Raw genomic sequence first — 14,795 nt, forward strand, 5'->3', positions numbered from 1 at the left:
ATCCTAACCCTAACCGGTCTGGCAGCAGTGGGATGCTAAAAGCACAAAATAATGCAATGTTAGACAATAAAATGTATCAAAACAAAATATGACCCTCCACTTATCACATTTTCCAAACTTTGTCCCTCACTCGAAAACCGAAATGTCAAAAGTGCCACACTTTCCTGGCCCTCCCGCTGGTAATTACTGATAGTTCCCTTGAATGGAAATTGCTATAATCTGAACAATATCTTGTTCTAAAATATGGCATGCCCTTGTAATAATAAGCTCGAAGGTCACACATGGTTTTTGGCTGAATGGAGAAATAGTATTGTGGAATAATAGAGCCACACAACCTCTAGCAGAAGTTATGACAAATAAAAAAAAAGATCGTCGTGTTTTGGAAGATTTCCATATTTGATCACCATAACGAACAAGTTACGTAGACACGGCTTGTCATGACGCAGAAAGACTAGACTATATAACCCATATTTTCAGTTCAAAGACAATAACTTGGCGTGTGTAAGGTGTAATTCTTAGTTATTTAATCACATTAGTATTAACGACATTAGTTACATTGAATGACTTGACGTGTGTGTGTGTGTGTGTATGTATGTATGTATGTATGTATGTGTGTGTGTGTGTGTGTGTGTGTGTGTGTGTGTGTGTGTGTGTGTGTGTGTGTGTGTGTGTGTGTGTGTGTGTGATCAAGCATCACTTCGCTCTATGCACAGTATTAGTAACCGTACCGTTATTGCAATATTCTAATAGTGGATCTACTGAAATGTAATACTAAAAAAACACTGCACAGGATATCAAAAGTAAATAACACTTTGATATTTAATTAGACTTTTGTTTAATTAATATAGCCAACAGTTATTAATGAATAGAGAGTTACACCAATATCCACAATTTCCATTTTTTCATTTATTAAATTACACGTACATATTTATCATGATGACGTATGTAGGCATCTTTGGACACCCTAGTTTTAAACAAATTTGTAAGACCATTTTCCATTTCGTATAGGACACAGCGTTTAAGTGTGGAAATGTGTAACCATGCACGTAATTATATATTTCTGTATGTATGTATGTATGTATGTATGTATGTATGTGTGTATGTATGTATGTATGTATGTATGTATGTATGTGTGTGTGTGTGTATGTGTGTGTGTATGTATGGATGTATGTACGTATATATGTATGTATGTATGTGTGTGTGTGTGTATGTATGTATGTATGTATGTATGTATGTATGTATGTATGTATGTATGTATGTATGTATGTATGTATGTACGTATGTATGTATGTATGTATGTACTTGTGTATGTATGTATGTATGGATGGATGTATGGATGTATGGATGTATGTACGTACGTATGTATGTATGTATGTATGTATGTATATATGTCTGTCTGTCTGTCTGTCTGTCTGTATGGATGGATGGATGGATGGATGTATTTATGCATGCATGCATGTATGTATGTATGTATGTATGTATGTATGTATGTATGTATGTATGTATGTATGTATGTTTTTTCACAGACAAGTAAGCAAGACTTAGTGTATGTATGTATGTATGTTCTGCACCTTATTTCTACCACAGACAAGTAAGACTTGTCCGTGTTTCTACCCATTTCAAGCGACTTGCTCAATACTCTGTGTAGTTGTAGTCACGATGTGATCAACGTGGCGTTACAGGCTTAAAATATAGTAGGGTGACAGCATCAATTTAATATTCATACCATTCTATTTGTACCATAGATAGTTACTTAAGCTGGTTGTAAAAGAGAACCAGTGAAGGTTTTTAGCTCTGCTGTTTACTTTGCAGGGTACATTTACCTGTATGCACAAGTGATATCGTTAGGTTTAAGCTAGCTTCGAAACGTTGTCCACAACGTTTGGGTCAAACCTGCAAACTTGTTTCTGCGTAGAAACTCATTCTCACCCATCCAATCATGATTTCCTCGTTTCTTAGATACCTCCCTTCTCGCACATCATCGGCAGATCTGTAAAACCTGTTCTTTTAAAAAAACTGAATGTAGAACATTTAAAAAAAAAATTGTATGTACTAGCCCATATTTACAATTTTCACATAATTTTAGAAATATTGTTGCTGTTTAGTTGTTTATAGAGATGATAAAATGCAATTTGTGACAGAGATTGTAAGACATTAATATTAAAGTGCGAGTGATTTTTCATGTATATAGTATTCAAAAAAATGTGGTCGGTCGCAAAATGGAGTCAATACCCTGCACTTGACATATGTATGTATGTATGTATGTATGTATGTATGTATGTATGTATGTATGTATGTATGTATGTATGTATGTATGTATGTATGTATGTGTGTATGTATGTATGTATGTATGTATGTGTGTATGTATGTGTGTATGTATGTATGTATGTGTGTATGTGTGTGTATGTATGTATATGTGCGTATGTATGTATGTATGTATGTATGTACGTATGTATGTATGTATGTATGTATGGATGGATGTGTATGTATTATGTACACAATATGTACGTATATATGTATGTATATGTATGCATGTACGTGCGCACGCACATATGACTATGTGTGTTTATATGTGTATGTAGGTGTGCGTGTATGTGTGTATATGTGTATGTAGGTGTGTGTATATGTGTGTCGGTGTGTGTACATGTATGCTTATTTTTGATAAGGGTTAACAACAATTAGACTTGACTTGAATATAATCTTAGACTGACTATGCCCCCCCCCCCCATCTCTCGTGATTCAAGTATTGTCAATACGCTCTATAAATGTATTTTAAAACTGCTCTATTAATATATTTGGAGAATAATTTCATTGTTTATGTTTAACTCTAAGAAAACTGCAGTCGACAAAGTCATAAATTATTTTAATATTTATTCAAAAAATCCAGAATTAGCATAGTCGTAATACATTTCGATATCAGTATAATCGGAGGAATTCGGGTGGTTTCGGAGGAACTCGTAAAGGAACGAGTTCAAACATCTGATGTCGTCTCAGTAAATCATGGTTTGCTTGGGTGGGTGGGTGGGTAGATGTATATGCAAACAGTTATACACAGTCAAATTTGTGGCCTACAGATAGATAAAAAATAGAATTGTTTCAGAAAGTAATGAAGTGAATTATGAAAGAATACTTTAAGTGACCAATTTAGAGTAATGTTGGGAGATAATATACTATAAGCAAAAATTGCTGCCGGTCATTCGATTGCAAGATTAATTACATGAAGATGTAGTTTGTGATGGGATCACAAACAGCGCCCTCTATCATAGAATGGACATTACTGACAGTTTGCAGTCGAAATCGCTTGGCCTATCAAAAATACGTTGTGAGTTGGTTAAAACGTTAGTACTCATGACGTCATAGTATTTAAATGGATTGAGCCACTGATACATCAGGCCAAAAAAAGAAAAGTATTGTTTCTGGTCAGGACAGTTTATTATTTGTCTAAAGTGGTGCGACGACGCAATTTTTTTTTTAATTCTCAACAAACCTGTCACTCAATCTACTATTTTTGGCAGTTATTGGTCATTTTATTAAGTACTTTAGAGCAAGTGTGTATGTGGGGCAGATGTCATTTGCTTGTTCATGATTGGCTCTGCACTTGTCATCACTAAAGTATGAAGAGTTATTTTTGTGGTTTCCCCCGGATGTACAGACTGTATGGGCTCTCTTTTTTGGCCTAAAGTAGTAATCTTATTCTAGGTTTGAATACCGATGGTCAATTGGTTCATTTTCTATCCTGTTCACTGCCCTGGTGAGATACATCGTTAGTTGTCGTACCTCCTAGCCCTCTGTTGAAAATCATTAACATAGGCTGATTCAGTAATCCGCCAACCCCCCAACCCCCCCCCCCCCACCCCCACCCCCATATCGTTATCAAACACTTAAACATATAAATTCACCTGAAGAAATCTGAGTCTGATGTGCCTTCATATTTATAGAATGACTTACACATATTTGAATAACGTTGTCATGGCACTACACGCTGTGACCAATCAGGTTATTGGTTACACATATTCAAATTGTAAGAACTTGACCACGGTTCTCAAGCCAAGCTAGTGATACGAGGGTTAGCAGGTACTACAGCTAATTAATGATGTACTGGCAGTGAACAAGTTAGACGCTTTCCTAAATGACATGTGATAATAGTCTATATGAAAAATCGTACCGTGTATCTTTCCACTGTCTTTACACACTTTGTAATATTCCCCACTCTCTTTCATTTCAGTCAAGGATTTGTTAAACCACTGACGTAGAGGGCTCCCTTTCCGAGTGATGACGTATAAATAGGGGTCACCGCATGTGATTGCTGGTCCGATCTCTTCTACGTGTTCCTCCTCTTTCGGAACGTAACGAGGTGTTACGAAAACCACATCAACCTGAAATAAAATAAGTGTTTACTACTTCCTGTTTATGTATTCTGCTCTAAAAAACAATCATTATGACAATGATTTTAATGTAGTTAGATAAGGTCACCAAATACAAAAATATAAGCAAGTAGAAAAAAATAAACATGTATTGTCAAAATGTCGCGTCTCTCATATAAACTTGTGTCGGAAGAAAAACACACACCTCCTCCTTTTGCAAACCACGTATCAAGTGATATTGGTCTGCGTAGAACACACTGTTCTCTGGTGCAGACATCTCGATTCCGTGCACCTTATCACTCTGCATGAGGCAGATGTCATCAAACACATGACCCTCAATGAACCCTGTGTAGAAAATATACAGTAATTATGGGAAATGACGTCGTGATGATGTCATGTAGAACATCTAGATGCACAATTTACACTTAAAGACAATGATAACTATAAGAATGCTATGGAAACGTAATCATGTACCATAAAGTGGTCATATGGCTAAAAATATTTATTTATTTCGTTTGAAACACTACGTCACGTTCAGTCTGTTTATACGTCTGTCACGAATTGTCGGATATGACGTCATGATGACGTCATGAAAATTAAGGCTTTTCTCTGCTCGGATGAGTCGATTCACTGAAGTTCTCTTAAATGTTATAGTGACAGTATGTGATGTTCTTATTGATATGCGCTGCGGCTATTTTCACAGATAGTTCTTAAAGTTTGAAGAATTCTGTTCACATACAATTCATCCTTGTGTGTTGGCAAAGGATTCAGACTTAAAATAATGTAAAAACAGACAGACAGACAGACAGACAGACAGACAGACAGATACATAGATAGATAGTTAGATAGACAAAAATTATAGGAAAGAAAACAATTATGACGTCACTTGCACATATGTACATGTTTTCATAGAGGACGATTATGGTGTCACCGGCCAATGAAGTAGATGAAACATAAACACGTAAACAAGTGATATACCGATTTTAACATTTGAGAGTTTGGTTGGGTCCACTCCCGTCGGATTTCCTTCTTTGACATAGAATTTGGCATAACTGTACTCGTAATGGGTCAATGGATCAACAAAGTCAAATAGTGCCACACGCTCTGGAGATTTCACATAACCAACACAGCCATCATACCATCCCCCAAGAATACCTACACAGGGTAATTAAGAATAATTATCAGGAAAAATGGTATGTATGTATGTATGTATGTATGTATGTATGTATGTATGTATGTATGTATGTATGTATGTTTGTATGTATGTATGTATGTATGTATGTATGTATGTATGTATGTATGTATGTATGTATATGTGTATGTGTGTATGTGTGTGTATGTATGCATGTATGTATGTACGTACGTATCTGTGTGTGTATGTATGTATGCATATAGAACAAGACGGACAACTTATTCTCACATATGCATGCGACTATAGTAATGCATGTGAAGAGCGTGGAGCGGGAGTTATGGTGTTGAACAAGGAATCAGATATTTTTATGACACGCCTAGGCAGTAATATTCTATTTCCGGTACCGAGAATATAGATATACACAGTATGCAAATGTTTACCTCCTCCAGCTACTGGCCTTTGACCTTCGACCTGGTGGTAACAGTTTTTGACGTTATCATACACAAGTTCACAGTGTTTGCCTGCATGGTTACAAACTGTAACATAAATGTTAACATCAAACGTCAATGTCCCCATATCTGACTCATTATCTAGCTCATCTAACTCATTATCTCTCATTATCTAATTCATTATTTGACTCATTATCTGAATCATTATCTAACTCACTATCTGACTCACTAACTCACTATCCAACTCATGATCAAATTCACTATCTAACTCATTATCTCTCTAGTCTCACTCAAATTAACTCAACTTGTGAATATTCCTTCCGCTAAACCTTTTCTCTCACCTACAATCATTACATCCAGCGCTCTTTAAATAAACATAATTCCCAACTAACGATCGAATTTCAGATAGTGACATTCACCATCAAGTGGGGTGTTTACAATGAAATCAAAAAGTATTTTCCTGGCGTCAGCCAGAGAATGTTTTTCTCTGACCCAACGAAAAATAAGTCCTGGCGCTAGATAAGAGTGTCGAAAAGGGGTCTCTCTTTTTACGACAATGTCAATAAAGTATATAGTGTACTGGTTTGTACAATATTCAACATAAAACTTAATTCTTGCAGAGACGTACAGTGCGTACACTATCAGATGACGTATGCTAACCTGCATTGATCAATTCTAAGAGGAATCCTTCAAATTTCCCCTCTTCATTTCTAAAACGGAAAATCGAAAATGACATAAATTACTAGAACAATTATTAACATAACATGCATATCACTGCATTCGAAGTAATTAACTTGAAGTATATGGTTGCTTTTTCATTTCTACAACGCAATTTTGGTTAAATTGAGACAAATCTTCGTCCGGCGTGAGAAAACCTTACTAAGATTATAACATTTTATCGTGTAACGGTAAAAACATTAAAGTAACTGTTACATTTTAATTAATAGACCTGCCAGACAAAATTGACATTGTTAGTGTATACACACTGTTGATGGCATGCTAAGATAATCATAGCTCGAGCAAAGGTAATGTAGCAATGTTCTTAAAGCTTGTGTCATTATACACACATTTGTCTATTATCGTACCAAAGAAGACGATACAACGTAGCGATGGTATTTAAACAAGCTAGAAGTCGTTTTATTTCAAGTCAGCTGGTCTCCATTGTAAAAGAATTGAAGCAAGGGTGATTGACAAGTTCAATATACATACATGTGTTCGTTATGATCTCCGTTCCAGAGATGAATAGCAAATAGCCAGGGACGGTCAACTTTATCCTTGCTCACATCCGGGTTCGTCTTCTCTACGGTGGCGTGATGCATTCGCTTGTACAACATACGACGGTACAATGATGGGAAGGAATAGTCCTGTAAAAATGAATTCTTGGCATTTTGTATCATCATTATTTATTTATTACTTGTTGCAGAATATGCTTTTATATTGCTTTTATTAATCTTCTTAGACTATTACCCACTAGTTTGACTAGTACCTGTGCAATAGGGAACTTGCGATCAAGACTGAGCATGCTCAGACGCAAAGGACTATGGGATTATCTGTGGTTAGCGTAATACCTAATCTGGAGCTACCGATAAAATAAACCTCCCACACTGGTCAGGGTAACTATGAATTGATCATTTGTGGTTAAGAACAATGTAACATAATTTAATCCGTCATTTTTCTAATACCCTCTGCAACTCTATATCGGTAACATATTCAATATAGATCACATCTCCCCCATCTTGGCCAAATAACCTGCTGTTTTCCCTCAACAATTTATGGAAATCTATTTATTTGACACAGACCCATACTGTGTCTGTGACATAGTTACAATCCAAATTCTAGCATTTTTTTTTGTCAACGTTCACCCAAAAGGTGTCTCGTTAAACGGAATTTGTTGAAACAATGGGGAAGAGACAGTATGGCATAATGATATACAAGATATCTATAAGGCAAAACATCAACGATATTTGTTGTACTTTAATCCAAGCAATCCTATCAGCCAAGCTTAACTACAATGTTGTACAGACTTCCTGAAACCATAAACCTATAACAACTTACTCTAGAAATCTGAGCTATAAAAATCTGATTGACTGATTGATTGATGTCAAAGAATCCCCTATGATGCAAAAACACTTCTAACAATGCCAGTGAGAATTATAATGTAGGTTATTGAAAGTATTCATCAACATTAACATTACACTATTAAGAATGTTTAATCAAGGTTAATTATGAGTAAAAAGCTAGTGTCACTGTAATAACGTGAAAACCTGTGTTTATTTTGACATGAACTTATAATTATACTTCTAAGATGTTTTTTTTTAACATTTGAAAACTTGATTCTTTGAAATATTATTCAAGATTTAAAAACAAATAACTACTCACTGCATCATACATGTTGCCGTACCACGAGTCATGTCCTGTGCTAGCTGTGAAAATATGAATTTTTAACATATGAAATAAAACACTATTCAATGTGAACGTGTACAATTCATTCGAAGATAGGGTTGTTGGGACAAACGCGCGATGAACAAACAAACAAACAAACCCACAGACAGCCAGCCAGACAGACAGGCGGGCAGGCAGACAGGCGGGCAGGTAGACAGATGCGGTCTACCAGTTTTTACCAGATTAGAAAAGTGGACTTAGGCTCTAGATCTGCCCCAACCCCGAAATCAGCAGACTTGGCACAAATTTGTCATTTTTGCCAGAGCATAATTCCTTCAAACACAACCTCTAGGCCTTTGCCGTAAAAGGGACAGATAGTTTTACGACAATGCAAATATTAGAAGTCCAGGCAACAACGTTAATGTCATTAACCAGGTCATCCTTTAAACTTTAACTGCTGCCGTGTATGTAATAATTTCGCTGACTGAAACGGAGATCAGGAAAGCAGCTAACTTCTCACCACATTGTATTTCAATATATCGTAATACGTAAATATAAGCTCTGCAACTACAATTTCTTAACCACTACTCTGGTCTATTATATATTTTAGAATAACATCTCTATTCAGTACAGTTAAATAATCATAAGTATGATTTGGCATTGCGACTGACGACGAATCATGAAAATACGTGAAAACAGTTGATTGTTCTTTTTACCTGCTGCAGTTACCATGGTAACCGAAATAACAAAAATAGTCCACATCCTGAGATGTCTGTATGTTCTTGTACGCCGATTTGTCGTAGCCAGGGCTATTGTTGAAACCTGTATGGCTGGTATATGCAAGATAACACTATATCAGGTGATAGTCTGAATACAATACATTTGATAGATTTGATGACATCGACCAGTTATTGTCTAGTTCTCTGGGTCATAGGCTGCTAAACCGGACGACAGGTTGTGATAAAGACGGGGTCTATGATAAAGGGTCACTAGCAGTATCTGTTAGCCTGACCTTCGTATTTTGATCTTTTGTAGTTAAATCTTTAAAAAATATTCATTACCCAACTTTGTAATGCATGAGTGTGTGCGTGCGTGCGTACATGTATATACATACGTACATACAGACTACATACCCAAACAAGATAGATAGAGAGATAGATAGATAGATAGATACATACACACACACATACATACATACATACATACATACATACATACATACATACATACATACACACACACACACAGAATACAATGCAGGCAGGCAGGCAGACAGACAGGCAGGCAGACAGACAGACAGACAGACAGACAGACAGACAGACAGACAGACATAAATAATTAAATACTCTTTCTATATGCTGGAGAGAGGGCGCTCCAAGTGACTGGCTCTGTGTTCATGTTGAGACAGGCTGCACCTATTCATGGTTCGTATTCGATATGTCCACTGTAAATAACTCAGACACAAACAGTAATGATTCACATGTTGTAGTTAACTTATAATCACTGTACAATTGACTTTTAAGGGCCAACACACTGGGTTGTGTCTTTAACCCAGTACTGTACTAAAAGACATTCCTAGTTGACTACATTCCTAACCCAAACCTTACTGCGCAGTCTCGCAGTCCAAAATAATTCGGTAAACGACACATACACAACAGACAATCTCTACCTGCTAGATCGGTCCTATCTTTCTTGAAAAATAGCAGTTTATTTGGAAAAAGAAATTATAACAAAGCTAAAAATCTAACATAAATAATTCCTGTGTAGTATCTAAAATGGCCCTTAATAATTCCTTTTGATTTCTTAGTACTCTGAACACTAAATTCACAATTAGTCGTGACATCCTGCTCAAGTTTCTTGATATTTAGGTCCCTTTCTTTTATCACAAAGTTTTTTATGGTGTCACATTCTTCTCTTGCAGTTTGATTTCTAATCTTGATATTTCAGCACTTTGCCAGAGCTTGAAATTACCAGAGGTCCAGTGTCCACAGACTACCAATTCTTGCCATGGGGCTACCATAATATATAGCTTGTAGCCCACTCTAGCCACCACTCATTATGTAATGATTTAAGGTTGGCAGATTCACAGACATAAAAGTATTTTACATGTAATATCACACACATTTTCCAATATATAGAGAAAATTTCTATTAAAACGTCAAAAGGTCACAATGAATGATGGTGTACAAATTGTACAATGTATATTTTCTCTACACTGGAGAATACAAGCTATCTGTATTGCACGTCAATTATTGTTCTCAATACTCATACACTGGTAATTTACTTTTATAGAAAAAGCATGTACTACTGTAACAAATTACTTGAATAGGAACACCAGAAACATTGTCTACATAAAATTAACATACATAAAAAAAACAACGAAAATGTTTACAAACATTCATTGTCCCAGGATCATTGTCGAATATGTGCGTCAGACATGTTCTCTTTGACGGCTGCACAGCAGACAAATCACCATCTCTCTTGTCCTTTGGCTTCGGTGGTAGTCTTGTTGGTGTATATGAACTGCCATCTGCTGACAGGGAGTCAGGACACACATCGGCGGGTCAATTTAGAACACGGAAAGTGTTGTTATAAAAAATAAACAAAAACGATGACTCTAATTCAACAAATGAAAATCATTCTAATAAATCTACCCATAGAAACGCGTATACGGCTCAACGCATACATCTTGACAAGTAATTTTTAGAGTAAACTGTCGATTAAGATAACTAAATCACTGAAAACACTCCTGGGGTGGTCTAAATTTGAACCAGGAACTTCAAATTTTAACCCAAAAGAAAAATAGTTAGTTCACTAAGCAGACAGACAACAGACGTACTATTCGAAATTGCGCCTTTTGGAGGTCACGGTTCGATTTTTGCCAACGACAGTTCAGCTTCAGAACAAACAATCTTGCACGAGGAGAAAAATGCAAAATAAGTAGTCAATTTTAACCATTTATAAATCCTTGTGGATATATAATTTCCGGCAATTCTTACCTTAGAACAGAAATACTCGTGTTTACTGATTTTGTCGGTGTTTAGTTCATCCCACGGCGTGGCGTCTCCCACACGCCTTTATCCACCGCGCCGCAGACATTTTTCTAGTTGGCAAGCGTTGTCGGTTTGGGGAATGGGACACAGTGGATAGTAGGTTATGTGCCCAGATACCACTCATCTGATTTGCACGTACGTTAAGCACATCTTTCAACCATTTTCGATTGAAATACCGCAAAACCACAGCAAAAACATGAACGGCAGTACTGCAGCTCATCACGTACAGTGCAGTGTTGATCACGACTCAGTGTGGGACAAAATGGCGTGATTTTATTTACCGAGTTCTGATTGGCTAAGAGTTCTGTTTGATTGACAGGAGTGGAACCATAAAGATGATGGCTGTAATACTCTGCCTGTCATGCCTCACTAAAAATAAATACTAGAGTTCTAAAAAGTACTTACAGTAATTTTATTCTCTTCTACCGGCTAACAATAATTATTCAATGACAGACTGATATGATGAGTAACATTACAACCAAATTGTTACAGAAAAACAAGGCAATTCCAGGAAAATGTGTAGGTGGTGTTTGGAATTTTTTTCCATTCATGACGTATTCAAGTAGTTTGCATATATCCTGAAAACATTTTCTCGATGAAGAATAGTAAATTTATTTATTGAACACATTCAGATTGGTCTTGGAATGTAGACAAAAACAACATGAAAATAATCAGAAGAGTTCAAAGGTCAGATTTCTAACAGTCTTCTGTGTTCGTCTATGGAGACTGTGATGATGTCTATGTGGTTGCTCGTACACAGTCAAATGGGTAATCTGAAAGTGAATAACAGAAAGTATTATTATTATTTCATTATATCTGAAAATATTGTGCTGGTTTGGTTTCTAAATTATTAATTTAGCTGAGTTAATATAGCTTACAAGTTTAATCCTGATCATTCAAGTGCTTAGCTGATATATAGATTCTATCAATCAATCGATTGAATGATTGATTGATTGATTGATTGATTGATTGATTGATTGATTTATTGATTGATTGATTTATTGATTGATTTATTGATTGACCAACGTTATTTAGAGATACTAAGGAGGTGATTTGTTGTAAGATAAATGTTTTTCTAATCTTCGATCTGTCTGTCTGTCTGTCTGTCTGTTTGTCTGTCTGTCTGTCTGTCTGTCTGTCTTCAGTTTGTAGTCATTGCCTCGATACAGAATCTATCGATAGCAATCAGCGTAATTTACTTGAGTATGTACAAGCCAAGTTATTGTCAGTGTATCCATCACGACAAGTCGTGTCTACTTTACTAGTTCTAAAGTACTAGAATGATGTGTCAGTCCTTATTTTGTCATAAATTATGCTTGAAAATATATAATTGTGTTATCAAAAACATCTTCTTTTCATTCAGCTGGAAAACAGTTTTGACTTAAAAGTTTTGTCATTTCGTGTAGTGACTCGTAGTAAAAAGACCCCTTAGGTCACTACTATTTGAGAATAATAATCAATTTGATTAATATACACTACCGTGCTTGTTTTGACTGTCTTGACACACTTTGTAATATTCTCCACTCTCCTTCATTTCAGCCAGGGATTTGTTAAACCACTGACGTAGAGGGCTCCCTTTCAGGGTGATGATGGAAAGTAAAGAGTCGCTGCATGTCACACTTGGTCCAACTTCATCGACATGTTCTCCATCACTTGGCTTGATTTCTTCAGGTGATGCGAAAACAAGATCGACCTTTTTAAAAAACATATATCAGAATAATAAGTTAATTTTTTTACAATGTTACTTTACCTTAAATTGTATCGTCTGTCAAGTTTTACTCAAGTAAAAATGCTTACATAATAACCATTTCAAAATGATTTTAATGTCATTACAGGATTTATATAACATTACAACTGTCTTCTGGCATTGTTAGAACTGTTGATTGATTGCATAGTAGGGATTTCTTGAACATTTTAAATACGTATGATAAATTACGTTATCGGATCGTTTATCAACTTTATCTTGATACCGGGTTCATGAGTTCAGTTACTTGCAAGTGATGGTTAAATGTGCTCCAGTAAGTGGAATACTGCGAGTATCTTTTGAATATGCAGCAAAAACTACACCCAAACACGTGTAAGCTCAGCTTGTGCCTAAAAGTCAGTTTTCATTGCACAACACTGATAAAGCGACGTTTTGATCACAAGAAAGTATAATCAACCGTAAAAATGGCACTAAATATTTCACCCACCTCTCCCTTCTCCAAACCACGTAATAAGTGAGTGTTGTCAGCATAGAAAACTTTGTTCTCCGGTGGGGAAGTCAAGATTCCGTGCACCTTGTCACTATGCATGAGGCAGGCGTCATCGAATGCTTGACCCTCAATGAACCCTGTGTAGAAAACACATAAGTTATCTGAAAGGACACCATGATGATGTCGTGTAGAAAATAGACAAAATGAAACTCTAAAGCAAGGGCAACTAAAATTATGTCATAGCTATATACTGTTGTACTAAATACTAAACCATAACGTGCGTGGTGACGTGATCATACGGGTCCCAATATGGTATCTATTTTGATGGTTTAGTACTTGATAAATAATGTAAAACATCAGAGACCAAGTCCGTGTTTATAAGTAAATAATTAAAAATAACTTTGCAAACGTAAGTAGGTGAGTCAATTGTTAACACACAGGATAACTATGATTAATCACTACGTCACGTCCGGTCTGTTCGTGCACCTGTCACTTCTCCATAGAAATATCCCTACGCATTAGTGTTGTGTATTTTTTATTAAAATGATTACTTCTATTCATATTTGTTTACTTGTCTGTACCTGTCTACAAATCAATTAGTATAAGTCACCTTCTCCACGCGCGCTTCATTCATTTTTTCATTCGCTCGTGCGTTCGTTCGTTCATCCATTCATTCATTCATTCATTCATTCATTCATTCATTCAATTCATCATTCGTTCATCCATGTATTCATTCTTTGAGTTACGTCACAATGCTATCACAATGCAGTTAGTTGTTAAAATATAGACAAAAGTAAACACATCATACCAATTTTAGCGTTTGAAAGGTCTGTAGGATCCACTCCATGTGGATTTCCTTTCTCCACGTAGAATTTTCCTGCAGTATACTGGTAACGGGCCAATGGGTCTATATAGTCGAACAGTGCCACACGCTCAGGTGATTTCAAATAACCAACACAACCATCATACCATCGCCCAAGGATACCTAAATGGGGAAGATGGTTATTGAAATTGTTGCTGTCTGTCTGTCTGTCTGTCTGTCTGTCTGTCTGTCTGTCTGTCTGTCTGTCCGTCTGTCCGTCCATCCATCCGTCCGTCTGTCTGTCTTTCTATCTGTTTGTCTGTATGTCTGTCCGCCCGTATGTATATACATGTAGGCATTTACGTATGTCTGTACGTATTTTTTGCATGTATGTATATAATATATGTGTGCGTGCGTC

At 36.2% G+C, this 14,795-nt stretch overlaps 1 protein-coding gene across 1 annotated transcript; it reads right to left on the minus strand.

Moving 5' to 3' along the window:
- Positions 1-2,887: 2,887 nt before the first annotated feature.
- LOC144453072 (uncharacterized) lies at positions 2,888-10,765 on the minus strand. The gene is made up of 10 exons (XM_078144345.1): positions 10,724-10,765; positions 9,674-9,771; positions 9,044-9,157; positions 8,325-8,368; positions 7,155-7,309; positions 6,606-6,655; positions 5,937-6,032; positions 4,570-4,709; positions 4,166-4,376; positions 2,888-3,068 (listed from the first exon to the last, which is right to left on the minus strand). The coding sequence occupies exons 2-10, from the start codon at positions 9,723-9,725 to the stop codon at positions 3,046-3,048; spliced, it is 885 nt and encodes a 294-aa protein (XP_078000471.1). The 5' UTR covers positions 9,726-9,771; positions 10,724-10,765; the 3' UTR covers positions 2,888-3,045.
- Between the last annotated feature and the right edge of the window lie 4,030 nt (positions 10,766-14,795).

The sequence above is a fragment of the Glandiceps talaboti genome, chromosome 23 (assembly GCF_964340395.1).
Source record: "Glandiceps talaboti chromosome 23, keGlaTala1.1, whole genome shotgun sequence".
Taxonomy (NCBI): Eukaryota; Metazoa; Hemichordata; class Enteropneusta; family Spengelidae; genus Glandiceps; species Glandiceps talaboti.

Excerpts from the sequence above, each read along its gene's own strand:
- LOC144453072 (XM_078144345.1), bottom strand. The coding sequence starts at position 9,725 with ATGAACACAGAGCCAGTCACTTGGAGCGCCCTCTCTCCAGCATATAGA. Across the intron at positions 7,310-8,324 it reads ACGGCAACATGTATGATGCA|GACTATTCCTTCCCATCATT; the intron begins GTGAGTAGTTAT and ends TCATTTTTACAG. Across the intron at positions 4,377-4,569 it reads GTGGTTTGCAAAAGGAGGAG|GTTGATGTGGTTTTCGTAAC; the intron begins GTGTGTGTTTTT and ends ATTTTATTTCAG.